The sequence below is a fragment of the Microtus oregoni genome, unplaced genomic scaffold (genome assembly GCF_018167655.1).
Source record: "Microtus oregoni isolate MIOR12 unplaced genomic scaffold, Mior012 000040F_ref0000088, whole genome shotgun sequence".
In the NCBI taxonomy this organism is placed as follows: Eukaryota; Metazoa; Chordata; class Mammalia; order Rodentia; family Cricetidae; genus Microtus; species Microtus oregoni.
The window spans coordinates 11,387,262-11,404,166 of NW_024543207.1; the positions used below are offsets into that span (position 1 = coordinate 11,387,262).

General features: G+C 46.2%; 1 protein-coding gene across 1 annotated transcript in view; it reads left to right on the forward strand.

The window, feature by feature from the left end:
• The window catches only part of Retreg1 (reticulophagy regulator 1), a 129,657-nt gene that overhangs the window by 45,819 nt on the left and 66,933 nt on the right, over positions 1 to 16,905 (forward strand). The window contains exon 3 of the mRNA XM_041632129.1: positions 5,971 to 6,001. Coding sequence (XP_041488063.1) covers positions 5,971 to 6,001 — 31 coding nt within the window. The remainder of the gene's footprint in view (positions 1 to 5,970; positions 6,002 to 16,905) is intronic.

Genomic DNA, 16,905 nt, shown 5'->3' on the forward strand with positions numbered 1-16,905 from the left:
TGATGTACCACTGGACTACATCCCAGCCTCTAATGTATTTCATGATTCTGTCTCTTGTCAGAGCAGGTAAACGGTCCACGTGTGCTGGACTTTTCCTTGGATTTAAGCTACTTGTCATAGTAGGGTGACATTTAAGTGGGCTGCTGTGACAACAACAGTGAGATATTTACTCCGCCCTACAAGTTCACACTGGGCCACTGGGAAATGAGCATGTTTATGGACAGCTTCCTTTCACCTCAGTGAAGGAAAGCAATGAGCTTAAAATGACTGAAAATTGCATAAAAGTTTTGAATAATTAATGATGTTGAAAAGAGAATCAAGTGTAAACACTACATTTAAAAGTGAGAGTTTGGATTATTTTTAATGATTGATGAGTGTCTTTAGGAGCTGTGTAACTATAGTCAAACCTCTTGAATCACTTTTAATGATTGATTAGTGATTTAGGAGCTAAGTAACTATATTCAAACTGGAGTGAAGCTTTTCTATGCCTCTTCTGCTAATGTTTGAAGTAGTTTTTGTAAATGGGCAAAAATCTCCTCTAGATATAATGTGCCCTGTGAGTCTACATGTATTAAGATCAATTTGATTGAAATCACAAAGAGGAGGCTTTGGTTAGAGTCCATATGGACTGCCATGCATAGGAGCTGCCTGATTCCCTGTCATAGGGGTATTTTATGAAAGAGACATCATCACTCAAATAAGACTTGAGCACCTGATCTGTGATTTTACCAGCGTGGTGTTCATGGATCAGTTTTAAAGCCGGCTCATGTGTAAGTCTGCCCAGTTTTAAAACCAAACTACCACAGAAACAATTTTTAGAAAGATTGTTTTACATTGGTGTGTTCAGGTTTGGAGGTAATACTTAGCCTTGCTGGGAAGATAAATTCATTTTACTCTAGTACAGGTATTTTACAAATCCATGAATTTAATTTAAATTACATTCATACATATATGTACACACACACACGCACACGTAAAAGGAGACTGCACTTTGGTTTCCCGGCCACCCAGTGTTGAAATACGGAGCGGCGGGCTGTGTCCTGCCACCCGGCTAGCTTTACCCGAAATAATTACACGGAAACTGTATTCTTTTAAACACTGCCTGACCCATTAGTTTCAGTTTCTTATTGGCTAGCTTTTACATATTGATCTAACCCATTTCTATTAATCTGTATAGCCCACGAGCTGGCTTACCAGGAATGATCTTAACCTGCGTCTATCTGGAGTGGGAGAATCATGGCGACTCACTGACTCAGCTTCTTTCTCCCAGCATTCCGTTCTGTTTACTCCGCCTACCTAAGGGTTGGCCTATCAAATGGGTCTAGGCAGTTTCTTTATTAATAAGAAATCACTCCCACATCAACCCAGACCTGAATAATCACACAGAAAATATATTAATTACAACACTGTTTGGCTCATGACTCAGCTGTATTTCTGGCTAGCTCTTATATCTTAAATTAACCCATTTCTATTATTTTCTGTTTTACCATGAGGCTTGGGTTTGTTACCTCTTGCTTCTTAGGCAGCTACACGATATCTTCCTGACTCCGTCTTCTTTCCTCCTCCATCTCTGCTTGGATTTCCTGCCTTGTTATAGTCTTCCCTGTGTAGGTCAAAGCAGCTTCTTTATTAACCAATGGTAATAAAACATATTCACAGCATACAGAAGGGAATCCCACATCACATATATACACACACCCTCTTCTCCCTCTCTCCCTTTTTCTTCCCTTTCCCACTTCCCCCTTCAGAGAGGAGGCACCTAATTCCCTCACTTTCAACCCAACAGCATTTGCTGTTGTATCCCAGCTACACTGAGACTTCTCGAGGCCCTGGAAAGCCCTGCATTTCTGCCTTGATTTTTAGCCAGTAGAGGAAGACTCTGTTTTCCTGAACGTATTTTGTGACACGTTCTTTTCTGAGGAGAATGAGAGAAGACAGAACCATTCGCAGGTGTGTCCAGCAGCCTTTAGAGCCAGCAGACCGCTCAGGAAGCCGAGCATCTTAGTATTTTCTGCTGTATCCTCACTTTGCCCATCAATTAGGGACAAGTTAAAAAGAACGGACGAATGAGTAGAGGGGCACGAACTGGAGGACTTGGCTTCTGAGTGCAGGGCCAGAGTTGAAAACGGGGCTTTTTGGAGTCCTCCGGCTTTATTGCTCTAGACCCTCCAAAGTCGTCATTTTTCAGTTTAACCAGCCGTTTTTGTGGTTGCGCAGTGGAGAACTTATTTATTTGCAAACAATATCCTTGAAAACCTTCTACAGGCAAAACTGTTTTGGAAAACCTTCATGAGGTGGAGTTGACGTCTACCAGCCTGGAGACCCTCTAACTCTTAGGTCGGGGCTGACAAAGCCGGCCTGTAACTCCAGCTGCTTGGGGCTCAGGCAGGAGGATCAGAAGTTTGAGGCCTGCCTGGGCTGGAGAGGAAGTGCAAAGCCACAGTGAGGCTGCTGATTGAGATCCTGTCTTAAAATAAAAAAGGGGATCTAGCTCAGCAGTGCACTGTTACCAACAAGCTCAGGCCTCGGGTCTGGTCCCCAGGAGTGCAAAAACCAAGGGTGACAAATAAGGAATAGTTCTTGAGCTAGTTCATGTCCATTCCTAGCTACGGAGAAGCCACACCATAGATGCTTTCCTGTGGCTGTGCTACCCCAATAGTAGACAGTCCTTCTGACATCAGCAGGTCCACATTCGTCCTGGGGGCTCTAGGGACAGACCCTTCCTGCTCTCTGCCTGACTTGGATTGGTGGCGTTGCCTTGTGGCTTTGCAACCCATCATCACTGTCCCAGCCTCCATGACCACATCAGCTTCTCTTGTGCTTACGTCGGACCTCCCTCCGTGCTCGCTACCAAGAACGCTTGTGATTGTAACTGGTGCCACCGGGATGACCGAGAGTCTTCTCTGTTCTTAGCCAGGTGGCACCTGTCAAGTCCCCTTTTCTCTGTGAAGCAGTGCTCACGGATGCTCAGCCTACTTTGATGACTGAGCCACTTGATTCTGTAATAGCAGAGAGCCCACACTCACACCGCATACTTGAATTCGGTTCAGGTAAAAGGCTACAGTGAGTGAACAGCCCATCCAGGGACAGTCTCCCTGTTTAGCTGGTACAGTTAGCACATCTGTCTTCTCAACAGCCAGACTACGTTGAGCGTCTTTTGTGCCAAGGATAGTTAGAAGCACCAGATTCTAACGGGGATGCCTTCAGGCTGGCCTCTGCCCTCACCCTCTGCAACAGGCCCATCTTTCTCTCAGGGTTTTCACTGAATGATGTTGTTCTGAACAGAGCATTTCTATACATGAAAAAAGAAGGAAAAAAAAGATAGACTTCCTTCTGCTGCTTTCCCAGAACTCCCCAGTCACTGGCTGGAGAGACCCTAGGGCCTTCTTTGGCCTCCTTTACAAAGACTCAATTGAGCTGCATGAATAGCTGGCTGGAGACAGCAGCAGGGTTTCCAACCCCCGACAGTGCTGGCTGCACTAGGCTGCTCTCAGGAACTTCGTTGCAGGATCTCTGTGGAGGCTTCTGTGGTAGTGCCATAGCTCTGGCCAGAGCTGTCAGTCATTCTTAGAAGCCCCTCTTAATGCTGAAAACAGCAGCCAGCCAAGTGAAGCCTTGGTCAGCAGAGCTTTCTGGGACCTTCTGTCTCATTCCCTCTCTCGTCTGCCCACTTTCCACATTCTTGGCTAGAGATACGGACCTTGCCGGTTATGAGCTTAGCTCTTCCCTCCCCGCAAATATATTTTCACAACACTTCCCACATTTTGTGTGTGCATTGCTGAATAGCTGATTGTGACCTTTTTCATCTCAGGAGACAAGCGCTCTACCCCCACAGGAAAGCAAGCAAACCCCACCCTGTCTCCTTTCTGCTCCCCAGCATTCTCTCTGGCACACTCAGGTACTTCATGAGAAAGAAACCAAAGAGAGCAGAGATGCAGTTGAGTCCGTTTGTCTGTCTTTGTGGATGCTGCAGGGACCCAGGCCTGTGGTCTGTGAGTCGCTGCAGCCTCCAGCTGCACAGGCTCCTCTGTCTGTCGCAGACCTGGAAAGTGTGCACTCCTGCCTTACTGGCGGCTCTCGTGCACCCCGGCAGTGCTGCTCACCCACAGGCTCCGAGGCGATCTTCTGCAGTGTGTAGAATCCCCCTGCATCCTCAAACTTGCCTGTGACCACCGTGTCCTTTCCCCTCATGCTAACTAGGGTCAGCCTTCTTCATCTCAGGCTTTCGGGTCTTCAGACACCATCTGTGAGGAAAGTAGATGCCCCCGCCTCTGCCCACAGCTGTGTTGGTGATAGTTCTTATAACCACTGTGTCTTTCTGTCTTCTCTTCTGTGAAATCTACACTAGCTATGATGCCACAGCCCACAGTCTCTTGACTGTTGCGGTTAGACCTAGTTGAGACTGGATCCATGGTCTCTAGTTCTTCCCGCGCTCTTCTTTCACTGTTCTTCTGACTTGGCTTATCTAAGGCCTGGATTCAGTAGTCTCTGTGGTAGCCACTTGTCTGCACATAGGCCTTGGAAGCTCTGTCAAGCCACCACCTGAGAATCCCCGGAGCCAGTACACTCTGCTCGCCCTCCAGGTTTCTCTGCTTCTGTGGAATCAGCTCTTTACTCTTTCCCTCCTTAGCCCTTTCCAGTTATGCTGTGCTTTGACGCCATCTGTGTCAGAACTTCCTTCCTCTATGCAGTCCACACTGGAAGCCATTTCAGTCTCCCTGTTCTCTTGGACCTCAACCGTAATCATCTCTGCAATTCTTGACAAAAGGCCAGCATCTCACGTTAGCCTCTCTGTCTCTACTGTTGGCTCCAGAATTGTTGGGCAAATGCGGTGAAGAGGGAAGGTAGACTAACATGGGGTGACAGGAGACTGGTATGGTTTCTATTCGTATCCACCCCTAGCTGAGTCCGAAGTATCGCTTAGCACCGGGGGTTAAGTTGACTTCATTACATGTTGTTCAACTCCAGGAAATTTGAGTTATTCTAGAAGGTACAGGAAACAGTTGTTTCAGAGACCTAACAGAGGACCTCTAGTCTCTTAACATGAATGATGCAACCATACGGTCATGCAACCAAGGCAGTAAAGGAAACCAGATTAATTGCAAAATTCAAATTGTCCAAAGAATGGGAAGCCATAAGCAACGTTTTCCCAGCAGTGAATGGTATGAAGAATTTGATAGGGGATGTTCACTTGATAGGGGAGATTCAAGAATACACAGGGCAATACCTTTGACCTTTGGCTTGATGGAAAGTGCAGAAAACTTCTCGTGGTTGTTTATTGAGCTTCCTTAAATCTGGTAGCTGGGAGTGTACTGCCAAGAGTTGGTCCAATAGAAATAGCCCCTACAATTTTGAAAAACAAATCTCTATCTATCTATCTATCTATCTATCTATCTATCTATCTATCTATCTATCATCTACCTATCATCTCTATCTATCATCTATCATCTACCTATCATATCTATCTTATCTATCTATCTATCTATCTATCTATCTATCTATCTTCATCATTATTGTCAATTACCTTTTTTCTGTTGATTTCATTGGAGCTTAGATATAAGTTTTCAATATTTGAAGAGTACGTCATGCCAGTTTCCCCTTCAGTCTCTCTTCCATTTTTCCTCCTTGACAAGTCACGCCTTCTGTCCTTTCTGATGTATGATGGTTAACCCCTCTTGTGGAGTCTTATACTATCCTTTGACAGCACTTTTCCTTGAGAGCACATGTTTTCTGCCCCACTGGTCAGTAAGGTACCTGGGGCAGGGACAGTGTTCTAGAGTGTCCTGCCTTTATGACACGTACTCAGGTGTTCTGGAGACTGCCGCCTGCTTCTGCCATGGGAACAGACATGGACACTGTGTGGTTGGCCTGTAAATGTCTGCGTGAAGAAGCTTGGGAGGTTTCTAAGCTGGCAAATGCTCCTGGGAAGTGGCAGCTTGCTTAAGTTTCCCATTTTACTTCCTATTGCAGGTGCGCAGTTGTGGAGAAGCCTCAGTGAAAGGTAGGGAATTTCTCCTCCAGCGGCGAATGGACGTCTGGGTGGTGGGGTGGGCAGGTGATGAGTGGTGGGGTGGTCAGGTGACTGAGCAGCTGATGTGGATCACTGAAGCCATGCTGTAGTGACAGGGACCTAAGTCTCTATAATGGTTTGTAAAAGTAGGGAACAATGACAGAAATTACAGTGACGCTAGAGATGAGGACAAGATGGGGAAGCCACTCTGGGGATAAATGCATCTCAGTGGTGGCCAGGCAGTGGGTTTGTGAGTCACTTGTGTGAGGAAACGGCAGGGAGGAGGGAGGGGTCTTTGTTCGATGTTTTCCCTCAGATTCGTGACAGGTGGTACAGTGGAAGAATGGGTAACCGTGAGGTACAGAAGTCCCTTGGGAAGTTCCAGAAGGACTGGTCGTGCCGTCAGTTTAGAGGGCTTGAGAGAGGAGGAGAGGAGAAGGAAGGACAAAAGCCTTCTATATGTGAAGCTACTTGGTGTCTGGCCCACTAGGGCTTCATCCGCTCCCTCATCTTGACCGTCATCTGCCCTAAGGGAGGTAGGTGCTTCCAGGTTAGGGCAGTGGTGAGAGGTCACTGTATGTATGAGAGATAAGAAAGACAGAGAAAGTTGAGGATTGTTGTCTGTGTCCTGCCACTCAGCTAGCTTAGCCCCGAAATAACCACACAGAAATTATATTAATTAAATTACTGCCTGGCCCATTATATCTAGCCTCTTCTTGGCCAACTCTCACATCTTTAACCCATTTCTATTAATCTGTGTTTACCACGAGGTCGTGGCTTACCGGGAAAGATTCAGCATGTCTGACCTTGCAGCTTCATGGCGGGTCTCTGTCCGCCTTCTTCCTCCCAGCATTCAGTTCTGTCCTCCCTGCCTACCTCAGTTCTGCCCTATCAAAAGGCCAAGGCAGTTTCTTTATTCAATTAATGAAAGCAAAACATAGACAGAAGAACCTCCTACACCAGAGGATTAATAGTTTTGTGAAGTTAGTGTTTGTAGGAACTTATTTATTTATTTTTTTAAAAGAACTGATTTGGCCACATATATTTGTGCCACCTAAAAAAGGATGGTTGGGGATACCTAATTTATGCCAGAGTGGACATCAGAAAATGAACACACAGAGAGAGGAACCAAATAGCTGCATCCATGAAATGCCCATGAAGGAACGTTGCTTCCACCTTCCTTTCCCATGCTTTGAGCATCCGGCCTAGCTGTGTTGCACTGCAGCTGATGAAGCACGGCAGTATTCCTCCTCCTCTCGGCCCACACTCTCCATAGGATTCCTGAGCCACTGATTGATGCTGTTTTCCAGTTCCAGGGCTCCACTCAGCAGCCTTACTACATCCACTGCCCTAGTCCTTAAGCCGCTCTCAGTGGTGACAGTTTTCTAGACTTCCCTCGTTCGTGTGGATGTAGAGCCATGAGGCATGCTGCGTAGGTGCATGGCGGCATTTATCACCACCCAGCATTTGCCTCAAGTGTTTCTCGTAAGGACAGGGCTTGGCGGTTCTGGGAGGTGGACCATCGAGAGAAAGGATAGGCAGGGCAGAACTGTAAACCATGAACTTTAAGGAAGGACAGAAAGCATGGTGTCCTCCGGAAGCCTGAATAATGAAGTGGCACGGACAGGGGTTTGTGCCATCTCATCACGTCAGCATGGTTTATGCCTGTTGATGTGACCGGGAGCCCTGGTCTACGCCTGTCCCCGAGGGAAGTTTCCTTTAGAGATGGAGTCTTTTGGGAAAGCCGGGTAGCCAGAAGGCTGCTGATGAGAACACAAGTCAGACAAGAGTGTTCTAGAAGCATTCACGTGACTCCAGGTCCATACCAGCTACATGCTGGGCCACCATAAGTGGATTATGCTTTCTATGTTTTCCATACATTAGGAAAAAGTACAGAGGCTTGCTTCCTAATTGTAGTGGCTGTAAGATTAGACCAAGGGACTCAAGCAAGCAAGCAAACAAGCAAGCACAGCCTTGTGCTCTTTGATGCAGAGTTCTGTCAGGGTCTCTGACACTTCTGTCAGTCGGCGTGTGTTGCTGTGCTTTGGAAAGCATCCATCAGAATTCCTGTGGCAGTTCACAGTAGCTAAGTTATGGTATCACCTTACGTTCAACCACAGAGAAATGGATTTGAAAGATGCGGTATATATACACAATATAGTTGTTCTCAGCCAATAAAAGACATACAGGAGAATGACATTACTTTGTTTTCAGAAAGACACAACTAGAACTGATCATAGTAGGTGAATTAAGCCAGTTTAAGAAGGACAGCTGTTGTATGTTGTCTTCCGTCTGTGGTTTCTAGATTTTATGCAGTTACATCAAATCATGTATGCATACATAAAACGGAAGTAGACAAGGAACTGTCTGGGGGAACAAAAGGGAGAAAGAGGAAGGAGGTGATGGCACAGCAGGGAATATGCTCAATGTACAATCTATACTTGCATGAACAAAATTTTAATATAATTAAATGAAACACTAAAAGAAAATTCACATGCCAGAAATTAAGCCCCTAAGAAAGAGTGGTTGTTCTGTGTTACTGTAGTGGTGGGCCCTAGTGGGAAGGGCCTACATCATGAGGGCTCCTTCTCGTAAGTGGAAGGACCCTGGTTATAGAGGGGATTGCCGCTGGGAGATGCAGCCCTTGCTGTATCTTACTGCATGTTGCTTCTGATCCAGCAAGGTCTGTACCACATATACCTCTGATCCTGACCTTCTGTGTTTCTTCACTGTGGTTTCCAGTGAAGCACACCCTTCGGGACTTTAGTGGTGGTAGTTTCTAATATTTCTGCCTCAGTTTGCTAGGTGATAAGTTGATATACATATTCAGTGGTTCTCAACACCTGGTCTTGGGTGTGTCTATGTCTTTTTTTAAAGTTTTTTTAAAATTCATTTTACATACCAACCACAGTTTCCCCTCCTCCCCATCTCCTGTTCCCTCTCCATCCCCCCCATCCACTCTTCAGAAAGGGTAAGGGCTCCCCATGGGGAGGCAACAGAGCCTGACACATCAAGTTGGGGCAAGACCAAGCCCCTTCCTCCTGCATTAAGGCTGAACATGAAATCCCACCATAGAGAATGGACTCCAAAAAGCCAGCTCAGGCACCAGGGATAGATTCTGGTTCCATTGCCAGGGGCCCCGCAAACAGACCAAGTCACACGACTGACATTCACATGCAAGGGCTTAGTTCAGTCCCATGCGGGATCCACAGCTGTCGGTTTAGAGTCCGTGAGTCCTATCTTCATCCAGTTGGTGAAGATGGCATCTGTATGCCTGTCTTTAACAGTGAAAATAAAATTAAAGAAGAAAACAACTTACAGATTAACATACATGATGGCAAGCAGATCATTGGAGGTAGAGGGGGAGGCACTCTGTGCTCACGGAACTCAGGAGGGTTAGGATCTTTTGCATTTTTTTTTTTATTCCGAGTTCATGGGTATTAACTCTAACCCTCCTTCTTGGCAGTGGCTAGTCATTGTCCCCCACTGCCCTTTGTGCAATAGCTGAGATACTCGGGTTCCTCAATAAGGCTTAGTTTCCAGTGTCTGCTTTCAGTTTGGGCCTGAGCTCAGCGTAAGCCTGGCTTCCGTCTGTGAGGCTTTCTTCAGCATCCCTCATGAAGCTGGTGATACATGGGGACACATAAGCATGCGCACAGACTTCAGACGTTTAAGCACTCTGTAGACTCTGCAAGTGTTTGCACCGTGGCAGCTCATCATGACAAAGCCAGCCTCTGATTTCTAGCAGCAGCAATGGTAATTGGGCCTTTTGCTCAGATGCCTTCTTGAGTCAGTGTTAGTACCCAGAGCAGCCATTTGTGCAGACGTGACTCTAGTGAGCATGCTCTGACAGCGGCTCACCCCTCACCTGTTTGCTCCCCAACAGGAGCTTCACAAACTGTGTGCGGAGTTTGTGCAGTGGTTGCTCTCAGCTGAACTGAATTAGCAACCTTTGTGACTCCATCCTTGTATTAGGTTGAGACCCACTCTTGAGTCTCTGAGTACCTTTTCATTTCTACAGAACCATGGCTGTTCGTTTAACCAAATCCTCTGTTAATAGATGATAATGCCTACATTCTGCCTTTTTCTTCCATGCTCCCCTTCTTTTAAAAATAAGTTTGCCCCAGGTTGTGGTGGTGGCGCGTGCCTTTAATCCCAGCCCTCCGGAAGCAGAGGCAGGCGGATCTCTGTGAGTTCAAGGCCAGCCTGATCTACAGAGCTAGTTCCAGGACAGCTAAAGCTGCGTGGAGAAACCCTGCCTTGAAAAACTAAAACAAAAAAAGGAGAATTTACCTTCTGTTTAGCCAGTTTTTCTCAGTAGATATGTTAAGAAGAGGTCTCTTTACTTAAATTGTTGCCATTCCAATAGTTTTACCCAGTTCTTCAGGAGTTTGTTCATATAACCCAAATTAAAGGGCTAGGTTTTCTTCACCATTAAGTTATTATATTGTTGAGAATCAATTTATTTTAGGTTTATTTCATTAGTATTAAAAAAATATGTAGAAATTGAGACTGAGCTAGCAATGGAGGATTTCTGGCAGACCTGGACATCCAGAAGCTTCTAGCAAGGAGCTGTCAGTAGGAGGCAGTGGTGGCCCTTGGTTTCAGCTGTGACTGGGCCTTGCACCAACCTGACTCACCATGAGGCAGAGTATAGGCCATCTTAGCCAGCTGGGCTAAGCAGGAGTCCTGGGGTTTTGCCAGTGTAGCCAAATCACAGGTTCTCCTTGTTCTGTCTCTCACATGCTTTCTCTTTCCCTTGCACACTGAGAGGAGCGACGTGGTCACCGGCGTTTGGCATCGTCCTGAAATGCTCTTTTGTTCCCAGGGCTTCCAGATAATTGCCACAAAAATTGCTCTTGCTGTGCATTTTGAGGGACAGGGAAAGAATCTTTGACCATAAGTCCAAGTTTTGGTGTCCACCCAGTTCACAGGCCTGGAATGAGCCAGAGCATTTATGGTAGATAGTAAGGACATAATTTCTCTTAAAATTCCTTTTAAAAAATAAAAATTCACCTATTATTATCTCAGACAAGTGAAACATAGGTTTAAAAATGTGGGTTTTGTTGTTTGTTTTGTGTGTGTGTTTGTGTGTGTGTGTGTATGTTGTTAGGAATTGAACCCAGGGCTTTATGTATGCTGATCAAGTGTTCTACCATTGAGCAACATCACCAGCCCAAGGAAATGATTTTTTTCCTTCTTTTTTAAAATTTATTTTTAATTATAAATTTCCACCTCCTCCCCTCCCCCCATACCCCCTCCTCTTCCTTCTCAAGTCCAAAGAGCAGTCAGGGTTCCCTGCCCTGTGGGAAGTCCAAGGTCCTCGCCCGCTCCATCCAGGTCTAGGAAGGTGAGCATCCAAACAGACTAGGCTACCACAAAGCCAGTATATGCAGTAGAATCACAACCCAGTGCCATTGTCTTTGGCTTCTCAGTCAGCCCTCATTGTCTGCCAGGTTCAGAGAGTCCGGTTTGATCACATGCTCCATCAGTCACAGTCCAGCTGGCCTTGGTGAGCTCCCAGTAGATCAGCTCTACTGTCTCAGTGGGTGGAAACACCCCTCATGGTCCTGACTTCCTTGCTCATGTTCTTCCTCCTTCTGCTCCTCATTTGGACCTTGGGAGCTCCGTCCAGTGCTCCAATGTGGGTCTCTGTCTCTAGCTTCATCCATTGCCAGATGAAGGTTCTATGGTGATATGCAAGACATTTATCAGTATGGCTATAGGATAGGGCCATTTCAGGCTCCCTCTCCTCAGCTGCCCAAGGATCTAGCTGGGGACATCTTCATGGACACCTGGGAACACCTCTAGAAACAAATCTCTTGCGAACTGTAAAATGGCTCCCTTAATTAAGATATATACTTCCCTGCCAAGGAAATGATCTTAGATGCAGTTATGACCCTTGCTCATATACACTCTATAGGCAGGATGGCAGAGCCAGATGCCAAGCAGAGGGTTGCTGGTTTGAACGTGTACTCTCCCCCAGGAGCCATACCTCCAGCTCTCATGGGTTATACTCTCAGACTTCACACCTTTAATTTTTCTTCACATGTAATAGTTTCTTTGCGCTCTCTGCATTGTAACCTTGGACCCTCCCCGAGTGAGTGTGGCACCTGGCTGTCTAGACATGTTCTTTGAGGGTGTCCGTGAGTTTTAAGGGAATGTCTTCTGGTGAAAGGTACATTTGGTTGGGCTAAATGAAGAAAGGCTTTTCTTTTTCAGGAAATACAGTCACCAGATCAGGCTGTGCTGGACGCCTGCATAAGCCTATTTTGGCTGATGACATCCAGGCAGTCCTTGGAGCTCCACAAACTTGAAAGTCTGTCTTCTGCCAAAATGAAAACTGCAATAGGCCTTTTATGCCTTAAAAAAAATAACAGTTGAGCACAATTCTGTAGTTATCTATTGTACAATGGAGACTCAAAGCCCCTTTCTTCCTCTCTGGACAAAAGAAGGGGCCTATTCACAGGCAGAACAAATCCTTCATGAGGGCTGCTGGGCTGGGTCTCCAGGCCATGCACAGGGCTCCCCCAAGATTCTGGCCATGTTGGTTGTATTCATGTTGGTGGTTCAAGTTGTACTTTGATATTGAGACCCATCAAAGACAAATGCAAAATGGGACTCAGTTGTGAAAGTCACCCTGGAGGACATGACATGCTCGGAAATTATTATCTCTCAGCACCACTGATATAAAAATATTTTATGAGCCATTTAAAGTGTCTTATGCTAGATGTTTAAGCCTAGCAGTCTTCTTTTGGGGACCGTAAGACTGGAGAAAGTGCCAGCCTACAGTAGAAGGCAAAGAAGGCCCTGGAAGTGAATGTAGGTCTTTGCAACACCAATGAGTGTGGTTTTTCTAAAGTATTAAAAATAAAACTCAAAGTATTAAAAAAAATGAGGTCTGGGAGTGTAGTTCAATTGATAAAGTATTTGTCTAGCATGCATGAAGATCTGAGTTCAATCCCTCACACCCTATAGAATCAGTGTGCATGTCTGTAGTCCCAGTTCCAGGGAGGTATAAGCATGTGAACTGTAGTTGGAGGTTATCCAGACTATAGCGTGTTGGAGGCTGGCCTGGGATAACATATCATAGTTGTGCTTCTGCGCCTAGCTGTGGCTCTCTTGCGCTTCCATGCTAATAATGTTCTATGATACGCATACAGTAGAACCGTTGATTCCCATCTGGTCGCACCGCCCATGGTTTCTGCCAGTCTCGGAATTTACCACACTGCAGTGCAAAAGCTTGAAGGGAGGGAGCAGGGGAAAGCCTGGTGCAGAGTGTGAGCAGTTGCCGAACCGAGGGAGCTGCACCCATGGGAGAGTGTGTGAAACTGGCACCTCTTCTAGGACCTAAATATATAGTTTAGAACCCTCGCAAAGCCTTCTGGAAAGTTTTCCTTTCAGGCTCAGTAAATTGAGTGTGCTCAGTGCTGCTTCTCCGCTGGTGGCCACTAGGGGGCGTGTGGGAGCTGTGGCTGCTGGAGCAATGAAGCCATCGACTCCAAAGGGGGGTTAATACCTAGGCATTTGGTCGAGACAGAAACCTTGGTGCTTTCCCAGCTATGAGAAACAAATTAGAAGTTGCATCTGTTTATACTTAGGATGCATAGTTGCGTGTGTGTGCAATGTTAAGAAGAAAAATAAAAATTGAGTGTAGACCAAGAGAAGCGAGAGAAAGGTGTGAAGAAACACGTATCTGTGGCGAGTAAGATAGACGGCCAGGAGGACTCTCACAAATGTCACAGAGCAGGGGTGAATGGCTGTGACACTTAGTTTTCAAACAAACCAATCATTGCACGAGCAGAAGTCGGGCACTTTGAGTTCTAGGCTGTTTCGCTACTATTTCTACCCACGCTCAGAATCCCTGAATGGGTCTGTTGTTTCTCTAGAAGTCCCTTCTCCACTCCCCCAACATCTTGCTCCTGAATCAAAATACATAGTTCTCTTCTCCCTCCTGCTTCAGAACCCTATATAAAATAAAAAACACAAATCCCATAAAATAGCTTAATTTTTAGGCAATTGTGTGGAAAGAGGATAAATTGGTGATTCATTGATTCTGGGCATAAAATAACTATTTAAATTTCTAAGCAAAGATCTGTTTGTGAGAAAAGTGAGACTGTGGTAGTATGGGATATTACCAGAGCCGTGATGTGCGTACAGTGGACTGGAAAATCCTGCCACGCCCACCATGTCCATATTCTAATCCCTCCATGCCCGTCACCTTACATGGCAATAGGAACTTTGTAGATGCGGGATGGTTTTTTTTTTTTTTTCCTGGGTTATGCTCATGGACCCAGGATCATCACAGGGTCCTTCCCAGAGGAAGGCAGGATTGGGGTGGAGAGAGGATGCTGATGGTGGCCCAGGAGGTAAATGAAGGGAGTCAAGGAGTCCAAGGTGCTCCAAGGAGCCAGAAGAGGCGGGGCACAGCCTCTGGAACAGAGGTGGCTAACTGAGAGGGTCACAGTTATAAGATGGGGCTTGTGAGAGAGGTTTCAAGCCATAAGCCGGTGACAGTTTGTTGCAGCAACAATAGGAAGCCAATGGAATATTCATTAGGACCGGAGAGAACCAGTCTTTATTGGAAATTGTCAAGGCCAAGTCCATCAAGGCATAGCTCCATCCACCAAAGAAGTGCAGTTTACCTAGTTTTGGGGGTGGTTGCTTCCTGCTGCAGTTTGGCCCAATTTGTCCAAGAGCAATATCCTGAAACAGGAGTGTCAGGTTTGGTGGGACAGAAAGACAAGAATGACCGAGTCCGAGTGAGAGGGCAGCCAGCCAAGAACTGCCTAGGAGGGTGTCGCCGTTGGGCCAGAGGAAAAACGAGGATTGAACAAAGAACTAGGGTCAGAAGGGTCCCGGGTAATATGAGGGTGCCCTGCCAGAAGCCGGGGGGGGGGGGCTTGGCTTGGAGGCAGCAGCATCCGTGTCCAGGAGGAGAGCACTGGGTGCATCCAAACCATGGAGAACTTTGTGGGTAGCTTTCTGTGGGTTCCAAGTGTGTTGGGGAGGTTGGGGAGGAGGCTTTTAGGATTAAAAACAAGTCCAAGGATGAGAGGACGGCTGAGAAGATGGAGGGAGGCAGTAGGAGCTACACCCTGGGAAACCGTGTGGGGAGAGATCGGAGAAAGACCATTCAGTGACCTGGGGAACACACAAGCATGGGCATCTGGTTCCAGAAGGTTCTCATGACCGACCCACAAAGGGAACCCCACATCCACCAAGTAATCGTTTTCCTTTCTCCCTTTCCTCCAGACAACCTCAGTCTGCTTGCTTTTGATGGGTTTGCCTCTGGATGTTCGTATGAACAGCCATATGTCCCCAATCAGTCGTGTCTGGCTTCTTTCTCTTAGCGTAATCACTTCAAGATTTCCCCGTGAGATCACTTTTACCATACGTTATTCCTTCTCACGGCTGAGTAGTGCCCCGCTGCCTGGACACACCACATTTTGCTCTGCCATCATTTGACGGTCTTTTTTTGGTTATTTCTGTTTTGGCCTCCTGAGAAGTTTGATTTATGGGTAGACCTTACCGGGGTGGGGCTCAGCTCTGTCACCGGGGACAGGGTCTGTGTGGTCACAGAGGACTGCGCTTCTGGTTGTCTTAGTTTACATGTCTTTTGTGGAAAATTGAAGCTACGTGAAGAAACTCCACAAATGCTGAATTCTAGGCAGTCGCCATACCAGCCCCTCCCCCAGCCCCTGAAGCAAAAACATCACTTCTGTAGAACCTTGTCCTTCATCTGTCCTGTAAGTCCAGCTTCCTCTTAAATTTCCTTTTAATAGTAGTAGCGAGTTTTCGGCGAGGACTGGAAGCCCAGGTTCCGCATTGTTGGTGGCGGACGGATTGAAGGGGGAACAGGCTGTGGTGTGGCCCCTGACCAGGGAGCATCGCTTTATAGCTCCTGCGTTCTTCATTAGTTATTTTGAAGGCTATTCTTACTTGTGCCTGCTTTTAATACCCGGACAACTGGGAGAGAGGACTTCTAATCCTGCAGTCATTTCGCTTGTTGTCTCCGAGAGTATTTTTAACTATAACATGCGGGGCCGTCTCGTATCACCGAGAGCCCAAGCAAGCAGCACCCTTGGGTCGCTTTTTTTCTCCTCCTGGACTACTGCTTTAGATTTCCAATACTATTTTTGAATTCCACAAAAAAAAAATAAAAATCTTTCCCTTGGTGTTTGTCTTATGTTTAGTCAGTGACAGATTTTGTTAAAAATGAGCGAGGAAAATTCCAGTCATGACTGTAGAGCCGTCTGCTGTGGAAAGAATATTGTTTCCTAAGATTTCCCAGGCTGAACAACCTCAGCTCATAAAGGGACATTGAATTTCAATAAGTTGAACATTTAAATATTGTCCCCACACTGGCTAAGATAATAATGCTTAACGGACTTTAAATGAATGTATTGTGCTCAGTATATAATTGAAAGGAATTTTCATTTTTTACAATTTATTTTTTATTTTCTGTATTTGAGTGTTTGCCTGGATGCTTTTACCTGCACCACAGGCTTGCAGTGCCCTTGGGGCCAGAAAGAGGTGTCCGATCCCCTGGAACTGGAGGTAGAGATGGTTGTGAGCCGCCATGTGGAACTGGGGACTGAATCCTCATCCTTGCCAGATCATAAAGTGCTCCCAGCCTTTAGCCTGTGAGCCATCCCTCTAGCCCGCCAGAGGAGTTTTAAGTGGAATTGGAACTTGTGTTTTTAAATTGAATGCTGGGTCTGAGATGAATTTGTTATTAACAATGAGAGGCCCTCAGGTTCTTTCTTATAAGCGGAGAGGGAAAAAAATTAGTTTTCATTGTTGCAATAGCATAGCTGAGACTTGTAGGTGGACATTCTTGCCAGACTTTCTTTGGATCACCAGCCCTGTGGAGACTTATTATTAATTATGAA